Source organism: Pimephales promelas, chromosome 22 (genome assembly GCF_988280905.1).
Source record: "Pimephales promelas chromosome 22, fPimPro1.hap1.1, whole genome shotgun sequence".
Classification (NCBI taxonomy): Eukaryota; Metazoa; Chordata; class Actinopteri; order Cypriniformes; family Leuciscidae; genus Pimephales; species Pimephales promelas.
In genome coordinates this window covers 24,887,996-24,910,716 of record NC_142790.1, presented here as the reverse complement: position 1 = coordinate 24,910,716, position 22,721 = coordinate 24,887,996, and the positions used below count along the sequence as shown (strand labels likewise).

Here is a 22,721-nt window from a genome sequence, read left to right as displayed (position 1 = left end):
ATAATAAAAAGAAGGTTTCTATAATAAATAACCATGTTGAAGGCCCTATTATGGGATAATCCAGTGAATAAAATCCTTTATAACTGACAGGTACTTCTAGCCTGACAAGAGCCGCGTTTCCACCGCAGGAACTTTCCCCAGGAACTAGGAACTTTGGGGTGGTACTTGGTGTGTTTACACCGCAGGAACCAGGGTCTAAATGAAGTTCCGGGTAAAAAAAATGAGTCCCGTCGTTAAAATAGTCCAAGTGACTACAGTGGCTCAATCTTAACTTTATCAAGCAACAATTGATTTCATCAAAAATAGATTTCTCTCAGATAGATTTCATCAAAAATATCTTAATTCATGTTCCGAAGATGAACAAAGGTCTTACGGGGTTGGAACAACATGAGGGTGAGTAATTACTGACAGAATTTTCATTTTTGGGTGAACTATCCCTTTAAGATTGGGGAAATCGAAAACGACCGTGGATATGGAGACACGGGATGTAATTCGCTCTGTTGTGGAAAATATTCTCGGCATTTGCAAACTGAAGCGCGAACAAGAATAGTTTAATTTATCAACTATTACCGATCGCAGCGAGAAACTGGGGAGGCAAAATGGCGGCAAGGCGATAGTTGTGATTGTGTCCACCTTGGTTGCACTCATGGAGGATCAGGTTAAGGAGGCAGCAAAACTCAGTCAGCCATGTTCACTCCAGTACTTCGCTCGATGGTTTCGTTTTCGCATCATACGTGTGTTTACAGTGGAAGTTCGTTGCAGCTGAGCTGGCAAATATCACATCATAACCAGACGTTATGTGATTGGCTTACGGGTAACCAATGATTTTATACTTCAGACAAGTGCCCCCCCCGTGAGAAAGATAACACTTTTCAATTATGCCATGCCAGACTCTGTCTACAAAGCAAAGCGAAGTAGCAGAGTTTGGTATTACCAGGCTAAGGTACTTAATCTCTTTTGATTACTTTCTATTTTTAAATTGGATGCAAACAAAAAATACTTTGTAAAAATAGCTTCATATTAATATAACTTAATAATTCAGTTAAAAATTTTAAGAGAGGCAAACTAACATACATAATAGATCGTTTTTATTAAAAAAGAATTAATGCAGAAACTCTGCTTCACATTATACCCCTTAATAACTTGTCTGGGACCATCTCCATGTTTTTCTGTCGTTCTCATGAATAAATATTGTAAAGCAGTGCTTCTCATTTTCGCTGTGTGGAAATGCATACCAAGGTAAAAGCGATACAGCAATAACTATAGTCACTTGAGTCATGGTTTACAACATCAAAATTCAAAGCGTTTCAAATGCATTTTGTGTTTACCAGAGAGGACCAGACCATGCTGTGAAATATCAGAGCGTGTGGGTCTCTCTCGCTTGGCAAATTGGCACGCGAACACAGAGACGGCAAAGTCTGGAGTCTCTGAGAACAAAGTCAAAGTTGAACGGGTGTCTGGGAGTAAGTACAGCTTATACATCTCATGAACTCACTGCTTGATTTCAGTTTTTTTTTTTTGGAGCGTTGTTTGGAGAATTTGGAGTGTTCCAGAAGGGTTAGGCACTATAATTCACTCCGCTGGGCATTCTCCATGAACAACACACCCTAAAGGAGGACACACATAGCATTTTTGGGTTACAGGGTCAAAAAGAAAAATGAATAAGTGAACAACCTTCTCATGTTCCCATTTCTTCATCCTCTCCTGTGTCAGGAACTCCTTCATGACTTCCTCCTACACAAAGAAAAACATACATGGGAAACAAAAAGCAGCAAACAGCCCTCAAGGTAAAACAACCTTACAGAATGTCTGCAACTTGCATTTTATGGTCTATGCAAGGAAGAACATTTCAGTTTCCAGAACGCTCTACTTTTTAGGAAATGATACAAATGAAACTACTTTGTTGTGTGACCATTCTAATTTAAATTCATCCTCAAGATCCTTGGGGATGTGGCCAATTCAATATAAATTCACAATTCATAAAGGCTTTTCAAATAAATTCTTACCTCACTGAGCTTTCCACACATTGGTTGCGCAGTCTGCAGTATAAGAGAGGTGGTCACTGAGTCCAGACCTGTGCAGGGGTAAATAAACCTCATTCAGATTACCAACTGAATACAAAACACATGCCTTAATGTGTGTTACTGCGAGCACGCCGGTTTAAAGCTATTATCTCTGAGGTGTAATGTCATGGTTATCCTACTCTGTGCAGGTAGACAGCAGTAAAGTGTCGCGACTGACCTTTAAGACACTCCGGTTGAATGATTCCACCATGAACTTCAGTGGCAGTGATAACAGTACAAGGGGAGGGCTGGTTCAATAGGATGCTGACCTCTCCAAATGACTGCTTTGGACCTAGTTTACCAATCAGCACGAATCTGATCCTGCAGCCCTGCAAATCACAGAGTTTTGCTCTTTTTCACTGAACAAAAATGCATTAAACACTATCATTTGTGACTGAAAAGAAACATCAAGTTCATGCATTTTACTTATTTTACTTAAGTATGAAATATGCTGTGCATATGGAAGCATCAAGCTCGTTCTGAAACCTTTTTGTCAACTGTTTTTTTCAACGACCCCACGTCCTGAAGGATGTTACATTCTCCACGTCCAATAAAGGCCACAAATGGACAGATCTTTCCCTCCTTCACCAGCACTGTAAATACAGATAAGAATAATGAGAATTTGCTTAAGCAGGAAACAACTAAACTTGTAATCAATAAACTATTTCAAAACAAGTGTGAGGTCATTGTTTTTTTTATTTTTTTTAAAAAATGAAATGTTTTCAAGGCTGCATTTGCTTGCAAAAAAAATGCAAAAACAGTAATATTATGAAATATTAGAAACTTCATTTTTTTTAAATATTTTAAAATGTAAATTATTTCTGTGATGGCAATCATCCAGTGCTGTTGAAAACAGTGCTTCTTAATATTTTTGTGGTAAACATTTTTTTTCAGGATTATTTGGCGAATAGACAGCATTTATGAGAAACAGAAATCTTTTCTAACATTATAAATGTTTTACCATCACTTTTGATGACTTTAAAGGGTTAGTTCACCCCAAAATGAAAATTAAGTCATTAATTACTCACCCCCATGCTGTACCAACCCCGTAATACCTTCGTTCATCTTCGGAACACAAATAAAGATAATTTTGATTGAATCTGAGAGCTAGATCAGTCCTACATAGGATGCCTAAGGGACTGGCTCTTGACGGCCCATAAAGTCATTAAAGAAAAGGTTTAAATATTCCATGTGCCTACAGCGGCTCAATTATATGTTTATCAAGCGGCGAGAATACTTTTTGTGCGAAAAAACATAAATAACGACTTAATTCGACTATTCTATTACTTCCTTGTGGGCGCATGCGCGAGAACTGAGACGAGGACGTTCTTCTCCTTCGACTACTTTTTGTTACCGGCTGCTCACCGCTTAGGAGTATTAGCGCCCCCTACCGTATAAGATGATGTGCTGATATAGCTGGAAGCGCAAAACTTTCTGTTTACAAACAGAGGAAGATGCGCGCTGTACATACGCTTTTCAATTAGCGTATTTTCCGCACTATAAGGTGCACTTAAAAGCCTTTAATCTTCTAAAAAAAAATGACAGTGTTCCTTATAATCCGGAGCGCCTTATATATGGATCATCATCTTATACGGTAGGTGGCAGTAATACTCCTAAGCGGTGAGCAGCCGGTAACAAAAAGTAGTCGAAGGAGAAGAACATCCTCGTCTCAGTTCTCGCGCATGCGCCCATAAGGAAGTAATATAATAGTCGAATTAAGTCGTTATTTATGTTTTTTTCGCACAAAAAGTATTCTCGTCGCTTGATAAACTTATAATTGAGCCGCTGTAGGCACATGGAATATTTAAACCTTTTCTTTAATGACTTTATGGGCCGTCAAGAGCCAGTCCCTTAGGCATCCTATGTAGGACTGATCTAGCTCTCAGATTCAATCAAAAATATCTTTATTTGTGTTCCGAAGATGAACGAAGGTCTTACGGGGTTGGTGCAGCATGGGGGTGAGTAATTAATGACTTAATTTTCATTTTGGGGTGAACTAACCCTTTAATGCATTCTTGCTGAATAAAAATGAATATATTTTAAATGTTTAAACAGTCAAGAAGATTATAAAAAGTAAAAGTATGGTCTGACTCTGAATAATATAGTTCCAAGCTTTCTGTGTTTCTTAACAATATCCAGAATGCATGTGGCACACAGTCGCACACTTTGGTATATACGGAGCACCTGAATACTATTTGCCAAAATGTGCATTATGCAACCAGAGTGCACTGATGAACCCCACAAAACAATGCGCTCAACTTGACTTTCATTTCCATAGCAATAAATGGATGAAAATATCATCAAATTTTAATATATTTTTCTTCATTATTGGATTGCTTCATGCAACGCACATACAGCAAAATGTCATTAACTCTGCTGTGCATAATAGCACCAGATTAATAAAAAATACAATATATTGACTCGCGTCCTGTTTTTTTATTACGACCGTGCACGTTTGTGATGACGCAAGATGAAGGAAAATGCCAGTGTGAATGCACCCTTAATTGTTTGTCGCTCATTGCATCAGGTGCCATGGAAAAGCAAAGGTATTCCCCACCGTAATAAATGCATCTCAATGTAAACCAGAAGAGACACAGGCAGGAAAGAATAACAAAAAAAAAAGATACAGACTGTTTACGACATAGTAATCTATGTTTTGGCAGCATCCCCAAAAGCGGTGGATTATTTCTTATTGTGACAAACCTGAGGTTGGTTTGTGGAGGTGAGGATTAAATTGATTTACAGTGAGCCTTTAACATCAGGAGGGAAACACTGTATATCAGCCTTGACAGGTAAATCCCATCTCAGTGGAAGCAGGGAGCGGGACAAGCAGAGTCCATTTGTCTGGCCGCTGACAGAACCCAGGCCTCCACTTCAGAAGTGTTCGAGGCAGGAGGAAGTCGTGATTCAACGCAAAGTTTTTAATCTCATCCTTCACACTCTCCCTCTTTTCATAGCAAAACTGCCGTTGGTATATTATTCGCCCACTCCGCATGTCTTCGCAAGCCATTAAAAAGCAAATGTCTGGATCACTTGGGAAATCACAGCAGGCTCTGGTACACGCCGTTTGTCTTCTTAGATGAACACACTGCAGTCACGCCTCCTCCCACAGGGCATTAACATCCAGAGTTCTGCATTTCTGTACTGCACAACACAATTAGTCCCGTGGAACCGCAGAAAACTGTTGCTTTGTAACGTAACTATACTCTTCCTTTCCCTATGTCGGCAGTATCACTTTAAAATCCCAAAATATTTTGGAATTTTAATAAAAAATTATGCAAAATACAGTTTCGTGACCAGTAAGAAATATTCATGGTGGTAAAAGTTCTCAATTCACCATCATTGACAGGAGTGGAAAAGGATAATTATGGCCCATATGCCCTTAGAAAACGTGGACAGCTTACCATGTATCAACAAAACAATAGGCTACTATGGATTACTTAAAAAAAACAACAACAAAAAAACAGAAAATCCATATATATATATATGTATATATATATATATATATATATATATGCACATAAAAAGTCTATACTACCGGTCAAAAGTTTTAGATCGGTAAGACTTTTTATGTTTTAACTATATATATATATATATATATATATATTAGGGCTGTGCAAAAGTTAATTGCGATTAATCACATCCAAAATAAAAGTCTGTTTTACATAATATATTTGAGTGTGCTGTATATAATTATTTTGTATATATAAATACCTATGCATGCATGTATATATTTAAGAATTATTTGCACTTAAATTCTGTATATATATATAAATACATAATCTATATTATATAAATATAAATATTTTATATAGGAATAACACATTTTCTTAAACATATACATGCGTGTGTGTGTATTTATATATACAAAATAATTATATACAGCACACACAAATATACTATGTAAACACAGACTTTTATTTTGGATGCGATTAATCGCAATTAACTTTTGCACAGCCCTAATATATATATATGCACAAACCATTCAAAAGTCATTAAGATGTTTTTTAAGAAACTAATAATTTTATTCAGCAAGGATGCATAACATTGATCAAAGGTGACAAAAATATACATTTCAAATAAATATGCTGTTCTTTTGAATTGCCTGTTCATCAAATAATCCAAACAACAATATGCATAATAATTAAAAATGTTTCTTGATCAGCAAATCAGCATTGTAATGATTTCTAAAGGATCATGTGACACTGAAGACTGGAGTAATGATGCTGAAAATTCAGCTTAGGAATGAACACAGGAATAAATTACATTTTAAAATGTATTCTCATATAACACAGTTATTTTAAATTGTAATAATTTCACAATATTACTGTTTTTACTTGATCAAATAAATGCAGCCTTGGTGAGAATAAGCGATTATTTTTTTAAAAAATGTAAAAAAATAAATAAATAAATAAATAGATTGACCCCAAACCTTTGAATGGTAGCGTTCTTATGGCATAAAACTTGGAATTGGAAGTGATAAAACTGTTAACTGATCTACAGAAAAGCAATGGTTAATTGGATGGTTAAATGTTAGCATGAACATTGACGTCATCATTGAATATTCTCTGACTGGGTGGGCCAAACAGCAAAATATCAGTAAACTTCTGCTCAGATAATCAAAAACAGTCATGCTGGACTGGATATTTGGACTGCAAGTCCAGCCATGGAACATGATGCAAAGATGGCTAGAAAAACTTGGACCTGACTGGATTCATAGCCATAGTTTGACATTATCCTGCTGTAGAACAGAAGATATTACAGTTCACAGCTCATGTCTCTAGAGAGGCAAACTGAGATGTTTTGAGTAGCAAGACTGATTTCACTTCTCATATTCAATGACATGTTTGTTTAAGTGCAGAATTAAAAAAAATGGGGAAGGGAGAAATAGACATGAGACCATTCTTACAGAGGGCAAAAATCAGATGACGCAACTATAGATAGTGTGGAGATGCATCAATAAGCATCTGTCCACACTGCCCAGTAACTATTCCACTCTCTGGATCACTTTTAACAATCTCTCTACACAAAAACAAATACATACACTGGCACCCAATATCACAACAAATGATTCACGCTTTTTTCTTAAACAAGTACAGAAATAAGTGCAGTCGGGTACCACTAAGAAGGCTGTAATGGAAAAGAGATTGTTTGTGGTTTAGCCGACCTTAAGAGTCAGACAGCTGAACAGGGAAGTGCAATGGCCTCTGGATCAAGGCTGTTAGGTTATACATCACAGTCATAGTGAGGACAGTTCAAGTGAGGACAAGTGAGGAGAAGTTCAAGTGAGGACAGTGGCTTTGATAATGCAGGGTGGTCATGGATTGTTAGGTGGTCAAGTTTGGTCCACAAGGAGTCATCCAAAGGGAAAGCCCATTAGGGGTTTCCTGGTCTGCATGATCCCCGAACTGGGACGCTGAGTTCATCATGTTCACGTGTGAACTATCGTCATTCTCACACCTGTTAGCCGTGGTCACGTGTTGTGCTGCTATCCAAGGTGCTGAACAGTGTGCAATGAAAGTGTAAAAGAGAAGGACGACACACCGCGCCATCACGTCCAAACACACACACAAATACACATGAGACACTCCAGAGCCTCCGCTGAGCTTTAAAGTTCCCCTATTAAGATTTTAAAAGATCCTAATTCTGTTTTGGAGGTCTCCTGCAATAGGTTTACGTGCATCCAAGGTAAAAAAAAACCCTCATATTTTTCATATTATAAAGTACATTGCAGCATCACCTCTTTTTGCAGTGTCTGAAACGGTTCGATAAAGATTCAGTCTCTCAAACCTTTTCCTTTCCAATGATGATCATAGGTTGCCATTATGCAAATTTGTAACAAACCTACATAGGTTCAAGCAGGAAGAAAGACAGGAATAACTAACGACTCGTTGCATGCAGTTTAGAATCTGTTTTGTGAGACAATAACTCCATTTATCATGCACTTTGACCTTTGAAACTTTGCAGAACTTTTACATTCACAAAAAGCTATATTACTTAGTATATAAAAGGTGATACTAATTTCCGAAAAAGCATTATAGGGGCATACCTTGATCTGTAAAATAAACTAAACACGACAGCAAAATGTTTTAAAGAGTTTCCTCACTCCATACAGTTTGATGACAAATACTTTTTAGAGCTGTCAATTTAACACAATTTAGTATGGTTAATTACTAATAAAAATATTAAAAATATTTTGTTAAGTAACATGAAAAAATTATATTAATAATACTATTAAATAAAACTAATACAAAATATAATAATAATAATAATAATAATGTTTAAAAAACGTGTTTTAAAAAAATTAGAAATTTCCAACCCATCAGAGCGGGAACCGATTAGGAATAGAGTCTCATGCTTAAAAAAAAAAAAAAAAAAAAAAACTTTTTTAACTCTAACAACGCATTAAGCAATGGCCAAAAATGTCTGTAGAATTAATCATTAATCTTCCACAACGTATGAATTATCTTCATTTCGCAAATATTGACGAGCCATTACTTATGATCACTATTTTATTTTAATCAACATGCACTTGATTCGGTTTGATCTGTAATCAATTGACATGCCTAGTGTATTTATTCACAAAAAAAAGTTTTATTATGCCAAGCGACAATGTTGATGATGCCTGTTGGATGAAATACAGCATTTCCTGATGAAGTTGGTTCAAGAATAGCCACCCCTCTGCCATCTGAAATAATCGTGGCTCTCGCACATCCATCAGCTGTCGGCTGCACACTCAGATAAGAGCCAATCAATCTCCTCTCCCACACACCTGTTTTCCTCTCTAATCACGTCTCGTTCCATAGGTCTCTCTCTCTCCGTCTGATAAAGAACAGCCATGATATGATAGCCCAACCCTCGGCCGGGCCCGATAAACAGCGAGCGCTCATACATGCACACACAACCAGGTTTCATTCTGCAAGGACCAAAACCCCAGCGCAGTCACATTGGTTCTCTAAACAATAGTTATGCAAGTAATTTGTTCAAATGTAATAATTTTCAATAAAATCATATCATATTAAATACATAAATATTATTGTATTAGATATTTTAGGGGTCACACACAAACACACGAATTAGATACTAGTGTATGATCTAATCTATGAACCCTGATTTTTGTGTTTAAGTGCACAAAAGCCCATACAAAGTTGTGGTCTAGCTTGGAATGATCTCACTTAGAAGTGTCTTGAAAGAAAACAGATTTACTTTGTACTTAAAAGCTGAAGCCTTTCATTAAAAAGGAAGATCCAAATGAAGACGTATAATTGGAGGGAGGATATGGATAATGGGATGCAGCCACAGAAGAGGAGATTACAGCAACTAAATAAAGATTTCAGCCATGATAGCTGATCTCCGCCCAATATCTCAATGCAACACACCATATGCCTGATGTCAGCTCCAGGACAGGAACTGAGATTGAACAGCCTACCAGATTTTGTGTTCAATTCAGATTCATTCTCGTGTGTATATATATATATATATATATATATATGAGAGACTGCATTCAAAATGTTTTTATGTCTCACACAGCTCAAGTTGAGTGAAATCAGACATTTGAGCACTCCTGCATTGACACACATAAACATACGCACCTAAATGAATATCTGGGTTTCGAATATTTCCCAAATGAAGTGTAAAAGCAGCCGTCCTGGTAATTAAAGTCAGCTGTGTGGGGTAATGGTAGCAGCTTGTATTTTTCCTCTAATCATATTCGAGTGCTCTCCATCCATAAACACATTTATTTAGGGGCAAACGTGTTAAGTGTCGTACTAAGTGAGGAAAACCATTATGCCATCCAGGTGCTAAGCATCAGTCAACAGAACAAAACTAAACTAAAGCGTGTTAGAGGCTGCTGTGATTCATTGTGTCAGAACATATTCAATCAAGACACCCACTTACCTTGATTAGCCGGGAATGTTTTTAGCTGAATGCTGTCGACCAGGTGGTTGATGGAGAGCTTTGGCCAGTGAAGGTACAGCTGGCAACTTTGGATCAAAGACATTTTAACATGATGGTCCTGTGCCAGGATGTCCTACAAATAACAATAGAGTACATTGTCTCATTAAAGCTCTTTACACATGGCATTAAGATTTTGGTTGTTCGCTTCGAATCACAAGTAGATGAGAGACACACAGTCCCATTTACACCTGGTGTTTTAAGGGATACTACACTTTTTTTGGAAATAGGCTCATTTTACAACTCCCCCAGACTTAAACAGTTGAGTTTTACCGTTTTCGAATCCATTCAGCCGATTTTCTGATATTTTGAAGAATATCAGTAACCAGACGGTTTCTGGTCTCATTGACTTCCATAGTATATTTTTTATACTAAGGAAGTCAATGAGACCAGAAACCGTCTGGTTACTGATATTCTTCTAAATATCAGAAAATCGTCTGAATGCATTCGAAAACGGTAAAACTCAACTGTTTAACTCTGGGGGGGGGGGGGGGGGGGTGTTAAAATGAGCCTATTTCCAAAAAAAAGTGGAGTATCCCTTTAAGTACGTCTCTTTTGTACACTTTAAACCAATGTTGTGATTTCTCAGAGGGAAGTGTCTATGGGCAGGTTAATCTATTGGCTTTTTCAGATCTTCTGATCTAATGCACGAAGTAAGCTCACGCAATTCACATATGAACATGACCGGAGATGACGAGAAAAAATACGGAGAGCAGAAGCGTTTTTTTTCGTCTCTGACAGCCGCAGGACCACGCCGAACGCTGTGAGTGTGTGTTAGAAACAAGAATGGTGAGCGAACATTGTGTGCTTGGGATGTTTTTCGACTTCAAACCAAACTGGGCCTGACAAAGTTTAAATCCCGTCTGGCTAGCCTAGAGTAGACGAAGAGTAGGGTGTCTTTTGTGGCTTTCAAACACATTCGACCACATGAGTGTTGGTCGAATGCGTTTTTGACTGGAAGTGGTCAAAATTGGTCAAGTTAAAACATTTTAGACCCTGTTTTTCATCTGTATTTAGCGCCGTCCACTTAATTTTCATTTCATTTCATTTATTTTCTATTCTCTCTTTTCATGGTAATGCAACACGAAATACCACAAGAACAATTTAACAAATCAAACCAACAAAAAGTACATTCCATGACAAAGAAAAGAACAGGAGTAGGATGAAGAAAAAAATCTTATAAGCTCCTACCCCATTCCTATAAACAAGATTCACAAATAAGATGACCTCACCAACATAAAATGACAAACAACAGAAAACTTAAATAAAAAGAAAAATATATATATACACATGCACATACACATACATATACGACAAGCCCAAACCAGATATAATCTACCTTCAATTATAACACATTTTTCTCTCTTTGTCTATTATTATTATAATTAATATTATTATTATTATCTATTAATACTAATTCTGCTTACATGATACTAGATAAACAAAAACCAACAAGGATAAAATAATGACAGATCCAACAGCCAAAATAGCAACGAAAGCATAATTATTGTAATAATTCTATTAGTTTTCACATTCTTCTTTATAGACTTTAAGTATCTTTTGTTTATAATTATTTTTAAATTGTAAGATATTTGAACAACATTTTAGATCATTTTCTAGAAGATTCCATCTTTTCACACCAGAGACTGAAACACACATTTGTTTGAGGGTATTTCCAGCAAAAGGTTGTTTGAAGTCATTATTTCTTCTGCTTGTCTCACTGTTTAAAGTGAAAAGGGTTTGCAGTCCACACGGTAACAGGCAGTGTTTAGCTTTGTGAACAACTAACAAAGTTTGTAAAGAAACCAAAATTTTAATACGCATCTTAATACCAGGTGTAAACAGGGCCATTGATGGTACAATTTTAAAAAAACATACAGTAGCTAGGGATGTACAATATATCTCTCCCATATCAGTTATTGGCCGTTATTAGAAATTTTGTGAATTTGCTGGTATTGGAATTGGATATTTAATTGTGCATGCCCCTTTGACCTATTTTTACATATTATTGTTTCGTAAAATGTAAAAAAATATAGTGAAATGTAATCTTTATTTCTCAGCAATAACATATTAAAAACACATGCTAAAGTAAAATATCAGTACATCCCTAGCTTATAGTTATCAAAGGACATTAGCCTTCTGTGTTATTAGCCGGACATTAAAGGACATTAGCCATATGATGTATCCCGCTGCAGCACCTTTTTTACTTTCTCGTATCCAGAGTGAGATATTTTGAGAATCTCGCAGGTCTCGAGTGTCAGCACACACTGGATGTTGCCATCTCCATCTATAGCATTTACAGGTTCACAGGATCCAAATGAACCTCCCACTGCAATCTAGAACAAATCCAGTACACTGTATGAAAAGCTTTACAAAATGTTGTTCAAGAGGACAGAACTCAGGGACATTATCTACTTATTTACTTAATTCACCCTGCAACAGTTTAGTTACTGTTTCTAGATTTGACAAGCTTCATAACTACATATCATGTGAAAAATAATCTACTAAAAATCTAAGAATACTAAAGCAGCAAACTTTGCAAAACACAAATGATGATGTCATTTGTGATGTCACTGTTAATACTTTTGGCCATGGCTGTAATTAGAAAAAAGCAAAAGAATGCCAGAGAATATGGTAGTCAGCAACAATTGCCAAAGTAGGCATGGTAATGTTTTTTTAAGGTTAGGTAAAGCAGAAGGCCAATTTAAACTTAAGAACTGATAGCCAAGTAGTGTCATTTTCTACCGTAGAGGCTGCCTGATCCTCTTTAATGGTTTCATGTCTGAACGGTTTCACTGAGCCCTTCAGAATGAGGAAAAATCCATTATGTCCGAAAACTGTAATCAGAAAGAAAGAAGGGAGAGATAAGGAAGAAGACAACATACTCAATTTGAAAACTCTGTTTTGGTTCAAAACACTTTACGCTATTATTCAGGTGGGAAAGAGGCTGACTGAATCTTCTCACTGTGTCTGTTATATGCAGAAATAATGTACATGTAGAATAGATGTAGATTCCACAAACTACAATGATTCAGAACGGAAAACAAAAATAGAGATACAGTCGCTTGGAGTCAATCTCATCCTAAAAAATGAGTGAATGTAAAAATGGATGCTGGCTGATGGGTTTTCTTGCATTCAACTTTGTGTGAAATAAACCCAAACAACAGCATTTAAATGAGCAATTCGCTCTGCTACTGTTGCAGTGAATTTCAAATTTAGGAGCCATTTTCAACTAAAAAGAGAAAACTTTTTATGCTTCTTGGCCGATCATTTATAAAACAATGGCATTTTGTGGGCCTTTTGAAAACGATACATTATCATCTCCGTGCAAACTATAACACAAATCTGTGAAAAACTCAAACTTCTTTTGAGGAATACGTATATGAAGAGTTCAGATGCAAAAGCCTCCAAGTGCCATTTGAAATTTTCTTCCAGAATGATCATTTTTATCTTGTATATTTAATAGGGCTGTCAAACGATTAATAGCGATTAATCGCATCCAAAATAAAAGTTTGTGTTTGCATAATATATGTGGGTGCACTGTGTATAATTATTTTATATATATAAATACACACACAAATGCTTGTATATATTTAAGAAATATTTTCATGTATTTACTTTATATAGATTTATATATAATTTTTATTATATATAAATATAATTATTTTATAAATAAATATTTTTTTTCCCTAAATATACAAGCATGTGTGTGTATTTATATATATAAAATAATTATACACAGTGCACCCACATATATTATGTACACACAAACTTTTATTTTGGATGCGATTAATCGTTTGACAGGCCTAATATTTAAGATCAGTAATTTCACTTTAATGACAATTAATAGGAAATTGTCATTTGCAATCTAAGTGTAATTGCTGAACTTAAATATATAAGCTTGATAAAAAAATCATCATTCTAGAAGAAAATTTCAAATGGCACTTAGAGGCTTTTGCATCTGAACTTTTGATATATGCAGACACTATGGAATGAGCAGTTTTTATATCCTCCAGTCATCTATCTATATCTTAAGACAAATAAATCACCTTGACACAAAGATCTGAATTAGATGAAAACCTGCTCGCTGAAAGCAAACCCTCAATATACGCTAAGAAAAGCAGACATCTCTCACTCCTCACACGCAAACTTTTCAGCCTGGCACAGACGGCTATCAACAGCAAATCACAGTGTTTATGCTCTGTAATCATCTGCAGCTAAAACTTGCATCCATAACAAACCCCTTCCCCCCTCCATCTGTGACATACAACACGCCACAGCCATTACCACCACTCCAGACGAATCAATAAAGAACTCTCCATCTCCGAAACACCAGACGTTTGCAAAATGGTAACCATCAGATTGGAGGCACGAATTCATACTTGCATCAAATTGTCTTTTCTTTATGTTTTTGCTTAGTGGCCCTGAAAGAACATGTGGCTGTTATTGAGCACAGATTAGCAGACGAATGGACACGTCGATAGAAAATCAAGCACGAGGGGCTGGGCTCTCAACCTTTTGGAAACGCATCCAAACACTTGACAATATTCAAAGGCAAGACTGAAAAATGATGTCGATGAAAGATGTGTTCGATTTGTCTTGATAGATCGTGCTGCATGAAGCCACTGATATTTAATATATAAAACTAACAGTTTTGAAAGAGAGAATCTTCTTTGGAGAGTGATTTCAAAGCCAAATAACTAGCAAGGCTATGTATCCGAAGAAGCTATGAAGCCTATATCATGAATAAATTGTTCTTAATCTAAAAAACCTGCTAAGCTAGAAAAAGGAAAACTTTTAAAGATGTACAATTCATTTATAAAATGAGTGTGGTAAATTCTCATCTGCCATTGTACAAAAGCACAAATGGTGGATGAAAATGATTTTCATCCACCAATGAAAATGATTAAATCATCTCCAGATGACACTAAGTCAATCCCTGTCAAACAGCCATGTGGTTTTCTACACTCTTAAAGGGACAATGTGTACTTTTTTTGTATGTTACTATTTAAAATCAATATTTTTATTCATAAATATGTCCTCAATGGTGTACAAATACCTCTGCCAATTATCTGACTTATCCTCATAAACGAAGAATTTATAATCTTTATATACATGGGACGGGTTTTTCTAGGTGGATAGAGCTAACGCAGGAGAAAGAGTTCAGAAGTCCTGCTTTCTTCTTGACAGGTAAGGCAATGTTACTGTCTTAATTACAAGTTGTGTACTTTATAATTTATAGCTAAAGGTTGATGATATCTACTGTAACAATGCATGGACTTCAGAAAATATAACGAATAAAGAAGGCATAACTACTTATTACAATAGTTCATGTTTTTCACAGCCAGTAATTCATACTGTTTGTTTTGTTCGTTGTGTCAAGTTGCTGTTTGTTTGAAATAACAAAACCTGTTCACCTGAAGGAACAATCGAAGTGCTATTAGAAGACATCATGTCATAGCTTTTTGGTACATAATGGCTACCGTAGATGCAACGCGCATTTGAAAAAGCTAGGCACTGGAGGCGCTGTAGAGCACAATTCGTTTGAATGCAAAATACATTTTCACCGCTAGATGGGAATTCCAAAATAAATTCCAAAACATTGTCCTATTAAAGCATTAGTTAGTCATTAGCATGTGTTATACCAAGTCTTGGGTTAATATTTTACTTCTAAGCATAGTACTTAATACTAATACAAATTTAATATTTGGTTCGGTGATGCTGCGTTTAGTCGCTACAATATTCTACAATGTTTCTAATTGAATTTTTATTTTATTATTTTATACTAATAAATCCTTCATGTGTCTGTATATATGTGTATATGTATGTATGTGTATATGTATGCATTTTTTATTAATTTTTATTGTTCTTTACCTGCATTTTGTACTTGTTTTGTCTGTAAAGCACTTTGAACTGCATTCATCTGTTTGGAAAAGTGCTATATAAATAAAATTTGCTTGCTTTTGCTTTGCTTGCTAATAGGCTACTATGCAATAACTGCTTAAATTTGAAATGGTTTTTCACACAAAGCTATTGTATGAGTTCAGAAGACTCTGAATATAGTGCATGGATCAAATTAACTCCTTTTATGATACTTCTTTTGGTGCTCTTTTGTCCTTCTATTATACTTTATATAAATCATGGCCAGGATATTCTTTAAAAAATGATTGTATGTGACTGTTTGTGTGTGTATCTCACTGATCTGTCCGCGGTCCCAGGTCTCAACGGTGGTGACGGTACTAATCTGTTTCAGCTCCTGCAAGCCCAGCTGTGAGGTCAGACTCTCGATTCCCTTCAGCAGTTTATAAATGACATGATGCTCTGACTGGGATCTCTCACTGGGGCTGCAAAACACACAAAGTATAACAAATTCATTTTTCAGGAGAATAAACACCAAACTCTATTCAATGGAATAAAAACACATTTTGTGTTTAATTGTGGGTTTTTTTGGTAAATAAATTGGTTATATTTTGATTAAATTCTCGCATCCCTCTTTTTTGTCTTATCCTCTGAGCCGGGTCATGACATGTGGTGATGACATAAGATGTTATGTTTTGTTATATGTTATGAACTGTCAAGTAGTAAAATATAAAAACTAAATGAATATAAATTGAAGAGTTCAGATGCAAAAGCCTCTAAGTGCCATTTGAAATTTTCTTCTAGAATGATCATTTTTTTTCAAGCTTGTATATTTTAATTTCAGTAATTTCACTTAAATGACAATTCATAGGTAATCTTCATCCCCATTTAAGTGAAATTAATGAACTTAAATATACAAGCTTGAAAAAAATGATCATTCTAGAAGAAAATTTCAAATGGCACTTAGAGGCTTTTGCATCTGAACTCTTCAATTTAAACTATCCGCATTAACTAGTTGATCATAATAGCTTACGAGTTATATGAGCTTCACTCTCTAGTCATCATGCTCAACTGATTCATCTCGATACACTTGAGCACTGCAGTCTACTAGCAACAGCTACTAATGACCAAAAAAACAGCGATTTAGCGACCTGCAGCTATTAAATCGCACATTCGGTGTCCATTAAAGACATTCTTTAAAAGATAAACTGACTCAAAGTCTAGTCTCATCTGCATTAAAAGTAAGTGTGTGTCCTAGACAAACCCCTGCAACCCAAACAAAAAACTCCTTAATCTTGTACACCCTTTCTGTCCTACAGGCACCAACTCAGATAATGAAACCTGAACGCTTGCTATTAAGAAAACCCTCTGCATCATGTTATTAAGTTTAAAGCTAATTCTTAAGGGAAAACTGGTGTCTTAGAGAGTGATCATGCTGGTTTTAGCGAGGCGTCTAGTTCCAGGGGCATCCAAGAGATACAATCTCAAGCGCAATAGCCGGGGAGGAGTTTAGCCATCAAGACCACACAGCTGCCAGCATGAGTGAGTTATCACAATGCCAATAGACGGTGCGCGCACGAGTTTGCTTATGCTGGATGAAGGTCAAATCCACCAATCAATCCTTTGTGAGCGCTTGCGTGTGCTTGTGTGTTCAGTAAATCAGTGTCAGTCTCAGAGCCGGCTTCGGCCTTGTATTGGAATATTCCATCTCTAAAGTGTGATTGACATCCACCAGCCTTCCCATGCCAATAACAAGAAAACAATCCTGTTATTAGACTTTCTGAAATCTTGAAATATTGTACAAAATATTTAACTATCTAAGTATATGTATTTCATGAGTCACACCATCCCCCTGGAAGCACTAACAGTAACACAGCACTAACATCAGTAAATATAAGTAATGTATTTGAGGAATTCTGTAATATTTCACGATATTATCAATCTGTTTAACTAATTCCATCCGTTAAAAATCAGCATACTATCAAAAAGCATACTATCAAAAGTGTGTTAACTGTTAATCACCCCTTAAGCAAACATATTTCTGAAAGTCTGTTTACCTTCCAAAAATTACTACAAAAGCTTATTGATTTGAGGTCAAACAGTACTACACAACAAAAAATGACTCACCAAAGAGTTTCAAGCATCTCAAATGCATTATACAGCTACTTTTTTTTAAATCTTTGATACACTCCAGACTACAAATCAATAAACTCAAATGCATTTGCTGTAAAACACTACACAGATGGCAGAGCTTAGTCCTAACAGCAATAGCAGAGATGTAGAAGCGTGAGTGTACAATTTACAGGAACGTTTCGCAGCCTTAATTTCAGGGTTCACAAAACATCCTCTCTGCAGCACGTTTGTAATTCCCCATCGACCTGCCAAAGCACTATGTGGGTAAAAAGAAACACATTGTGCAGTTAAGATAATGGGATATCATATTTTATACTGTGGGTCATTTTTGGAGTGAGAGCAGAACTGCCTGTTAAAAGATACAATTAGCAGTAACATCATCTATCTATGGATAAGAAAAGGCCAATGTTCATGTCAGGTCACCTGAGTTAAACATTTTAGGTCATTAAGAGACATTATGTAAAGTTTTGATCTTCCTGGTTTCTAAAGAACAAGCTGATTCGAAAGATGGTACCAAATTAGTTGGTTTTAAATGAAAATTACGAAGATATGTTGATGAACTTCACTTCAAAATGAGAAAACCGCTTCTATGTTCAGTCAGTCTTTTAGAAAAGGTACAGTAATCTTGGTAACACAGCTATTTTGTGGAAGTAAAGCTCTTTTTTGCATTTTTAGCTCAAAACAATCTGTATATTTCATGTTGGTCTGGCTGATAACGCACTTTAGCAGGGTTTTCCTTGAAATGAAAAATAAGACACCCACAGGATGACACATTTTTTTGGGTTTACATACAAAATCCACATATAAAAAAGAGAGATGATAACAAAATCATCTTTACAGAAAAATTAAGTTAAAAAAATAAATAAATATACAGAAAAGCTACTTGCTGTTAACATCCAATCACTTCCAAAAAAATTTTTTTGAGCCAATTAACGTTATATTAATCAGAAAAGTGAGTTTTACCAGGTATTGCGGGTGGTGAGGTGAGATTTGTATCAATTCTGATACAGAGAATGTTAAAGTCGGCGTTAAACGGAAGTTGAGATTGTCATTTTTCCTTGTTGTGACGTATATCCGAGTGAAACGGCTTCTGAAATTAGACAAAAATGTAGGGCAGGGCTTGATTTCGTCCTTCGGTAATTTATTGGATCGTTGAAACAAAATGGAGGCAGATTTGAATGCGCTTCACCGATTGCCATACCCTCATCGGATCTGGTCGCACCCTTTCCCACGTGATCGAAATAGAAGAGAGGTCGTTTCGATGGGGGAGGGAAGGGTAAAGTATTCGATTAAAGATTATAAAGGTACATGAATTAAAAAAAAAAAATAATGAAGTGCACAGATAAATCATTTATAATAAACACCCACAATATTAGATGCATTCATTAATTTCATGCCGACTTTAATGTATTGTGGTTAATGTAAGAACGGGTTAATGTATTGTGAATGAAACTAAAGCCATCAGCTTTGTAAGTCAGATCAGATCTCTCTTTGATTCTTAGTCTTAGAAAACGGCACTGAAGTCCAACCAGTCAGATATCCATCTCGCCAGCTTTTCTTTCATCCTTTTTTCTTCAAACCTGAATAAAATGTTACTTTACTTTAATAAAAGTGCATTGTTGCAAAACAACAGCATTTCTTGTCAAAGGCCAAATTAAACCTGAAAACCATTTTCTATGTTGAAATTTTGCAAACCGATACTGACTAGGAAATGGTCTCTGGCTCAATTCCAGGATCCTCGTTGACATTTCCATATACTTCCATTAATTATGAATTCTCTGTAGATAATAATAATAATTGCAAGCTTTAATCCCTCCATAAGATTCTAATTAACTGGAGGGAACTTATCACTGAATGAATGGGGAAAAAATGAATTTAACTTTTTTTTGGTGAGAATATCTGCTGATTGCGGTACAGAGACTGTGGTGCTGAATAAAAACAGCAGAAGTGAAGGAGAGAATAAAACAGGAACGATTTCGAACTATTGAACTATTGAAATCCCAAGAGTCCCATTGTACAAAATAAGTGCCATTTGTATTATTCATAAATGTGTAAAAAATTCCCAACACAAATAGTAGTTGATACTAACTTTTACAGTATAAATAGTCACTTTCTAAAACACATCACCACATATCTAGTCGTTTTAATTTGTTTAATTATATTACTTTTCATCATGCAATGCATTTTTGCTCTCTGTTTCTCTTAGCTGCAATTATGCACATTTTAAGGAAAGAAAAAGCTAGAAATTAGCCTTTACTTTCAATAAATTTTGGATTTGTGGAAAGATCAGCATTACAGCATCAACTTTAACTGAAAAACTTGTGATTTTTAGACATTATTGTGTCCTAAAATGTACTAACATCTAATGAACAATGGAAATGATTTACACTTGAAGGGATAGATCACCCAAAAAAATGTAATTCTGTCATTAATTACTCATCCTCATGTCATTCCAAACCTGTAAGACTTTCGTTTATCTTCAGAACACCAATGAAGATATGTTTAGTTAAATCTGAGAGCTTTCTGTCCCTCTACACAACTACCGCTTTGACACTTCAAAAAGTTCTTTAAAAAAAAGCTGTTTTTGGGGTCAGAATGGCCAGCAAACTTAATACAAATTCTAAAGAACATTTAATTGAGCCTTTTATTCACATATATAACATAAATCAACGTCAGAGGAAGCTCGATCATGCTTGACGTGCAACAACCAATGATGTTGTGAACGTTTGTGCTTTTATAAGAGGTTGGTTCTCTCAGTCAAGCTAGTAAGTTACGCTTCTGTTTATGTTCGCTGATCAATGTTAATATGTGAATAAAATACTTAAATCTGTTCATAATATAAAGCGATTGAGTCACTTCAGAAAATTTAGACTAGACTGCTCAATTCATATGGATTAGTTTTACGATCTTTTTAAAGCATCAAAGTAGTGGCAGTGTATTGACAGTCAATGGAGAAAGAAATCTCTCCGATTTCATTACAAATATCTTCATTTGTAATTAAAAAACTAACAAACATCTTACGGGTTTGGAACGACATAAGGGATGATTGACAGATCGGGTCAACTAACCTTTAAATTATTATTTAAATCAAATCTTACAAAAAAGTATTTTAAAAAAAGCCTTACCAAATTGCAAATGGCAAGCGTTTCATAAAATTACCCTTTTTATCAAAGCAGAGAATGAACAACAATAACCTCAACCAAACAAGATCCTACAGCAAAGACACTCAATTTCACCTCCTGTGAGAAGGGTTAAGGACCATTCTACATGTTTGTGCTGCTCAGTTCGGGAGATAATTACAGCCGCATCAGAGAGGTTTCAGTGGCCAGCCGCTTTCACAGGTCTGTCAGACAGCGAGAGGCTTTGTCTTTCAACAAATAACTCTAATGGTCCTTATCTGTGGAGCAGGCCGCCTTTACAACACTATCTTATCAGCCACCAAATACTTTCCTGCGAACTATCTCCAGAGAATGCACCGGGAAAATTGCCACTAAACCGAGAGCAGCCCCTGACATAAATCACTGAGAAAGAGGTACATCGATAAGGGCTATCTCAAAGTTAAAGCCACAAAGCTGTTTTGGGGTTAGAATGGCCAGCAAACTTAATTCAAATTCTAAGTGCCACTTTACTTTGAAGATAAAAGGGAAACCTTCTCCGGGTAATCAATTCGATCTGAACGTGCAAATCTCATTGCTGATAACCTCCACTGTCTTTCCTTAAATTGTCTTCACTTTTCTAGAGCTCAAGTAAAATAGGAGGCAAAAAGTCAAGACAGAATTTAGAGAAAGAAAAATATTTAGCTTTATACCACCAAGAAAGTCAGAATCGACAACCTATTTAAAATCCAGCAATCACTATATCTGTTTTATCGGAAATCTCCAATGCCACATCCATCATGCACATCACATTGCAGCAGTCTTACATCCCTGCTGAAAGAGACCAGAAAAATGGCGGTCTAAGTTGGTTTATTCTGGTTAGTTCCGGTTTGTCTTAAAGCTAGAAAATATTAGTAACAACATTGGACCCCATTGACTTTCATTGTATGGACAAAAACAAGAAATTTTACAAAACATCTTCTTCTGTGCTCCACGGGAAAAAAGAAAGTCATACATGTTTGTATCATGTATGACTTTCTTTTTTCCCGTGGAGCACAGAAGAGAGATATTTTGTAAAATGTCTTGTTTTTGTCCATACAATGAAAGTCAATGGGGTCCAATGTTGTTACCAAGATTTTGTAAAAAAAAATACTGTAAAAAATATTTTCAAGATTTGTTATCACAACATATTTTCTTTTGTCAAATCAACTTTATAATAATTCATTTAGTTGAGATAATTTATTATTTTGAGTTTCTGATTATTAAATTAATCTCCTCCATTGTACAGTATTAACTCACTTTTTCCAGTTCAATCAACTTAAAATTTTAAGGCAACCAGGTTACTTACTTTTTTAAGTTAAACCAACAATATTTTTACAGTGTAGTAATCACAACATTTTTTCTTTTGTCAAATCAACTTAAATAATATATTTAGTTCAGATAACATATAATTTTGAGTTTCTGATGATTAAATTATTCTCCTTAATTGTATTAACTCACTTTTTCCAGTTCAATGAACTTAAAATTTTAAGGCAACCAGGTTACTTACTTTTTTAAGTTAAACCATCAATATTTTTTTACAGTGTAGAAGATGCACCCTTATTGGTTATGCTAG

At 35.6% G+C, this 22,721-nt stretch overlaps 1 protein-coding gene across 1 annotated transcript in view; it reads right to left on the bottom strand.

Moving 5' to 3' along the window:
* Positions 1 to 553: 553 nt before the first annotated feature.
* cnbd1 (cyclic nucleotide binding domain containing 1) overlaps positions 554 to 22,721 on the bottom strand; it is a 35,632-nt gene continuing 13,464 nt past the window's right edge. The window contains exons 4-12 of the mRNA XM_089125715.1: positions 16,218 to 16,363; positions 12,765 to 12,856; positions 12,218 to 12,355; positions 9,963 to 10,095; positions 2,550 to 2,656; positions 2,242 to 2,392; positions 2,007 to 2,074; positions 1,675 to 1,734; positions 554 to 1,607 (exon numbers count right to left, since the gene is read on the bottom strand). Coding sequence (XP_088981841.1) covers positions 1,566 to 1,607; positions 1,675 to 1,734; positions 2,007 to 2,074; positions 2,242 to 2,392; positions 2,550 to 2,656; positions 9,963 to 10,095; positions 12,218 to 12,355; positions 12,765 to 12,856; positions 16,218 to 16,363 — 937 coding nt within the window. The 3' untranslated portion in view covers positions 554 to 1,565. The remainder of the gene's footprint in view (positions 1,608 to 1,674; positions 1,735 to 2,006; positions 2,075 to 2,241; positions 2,393 to 2,549; positions 2,657 to 9,962; positions 10,096 to 12,217; positions 12,356 to 12,764; positions 12,857 to 16,217; positions 16,364 to 22,721) is intronic.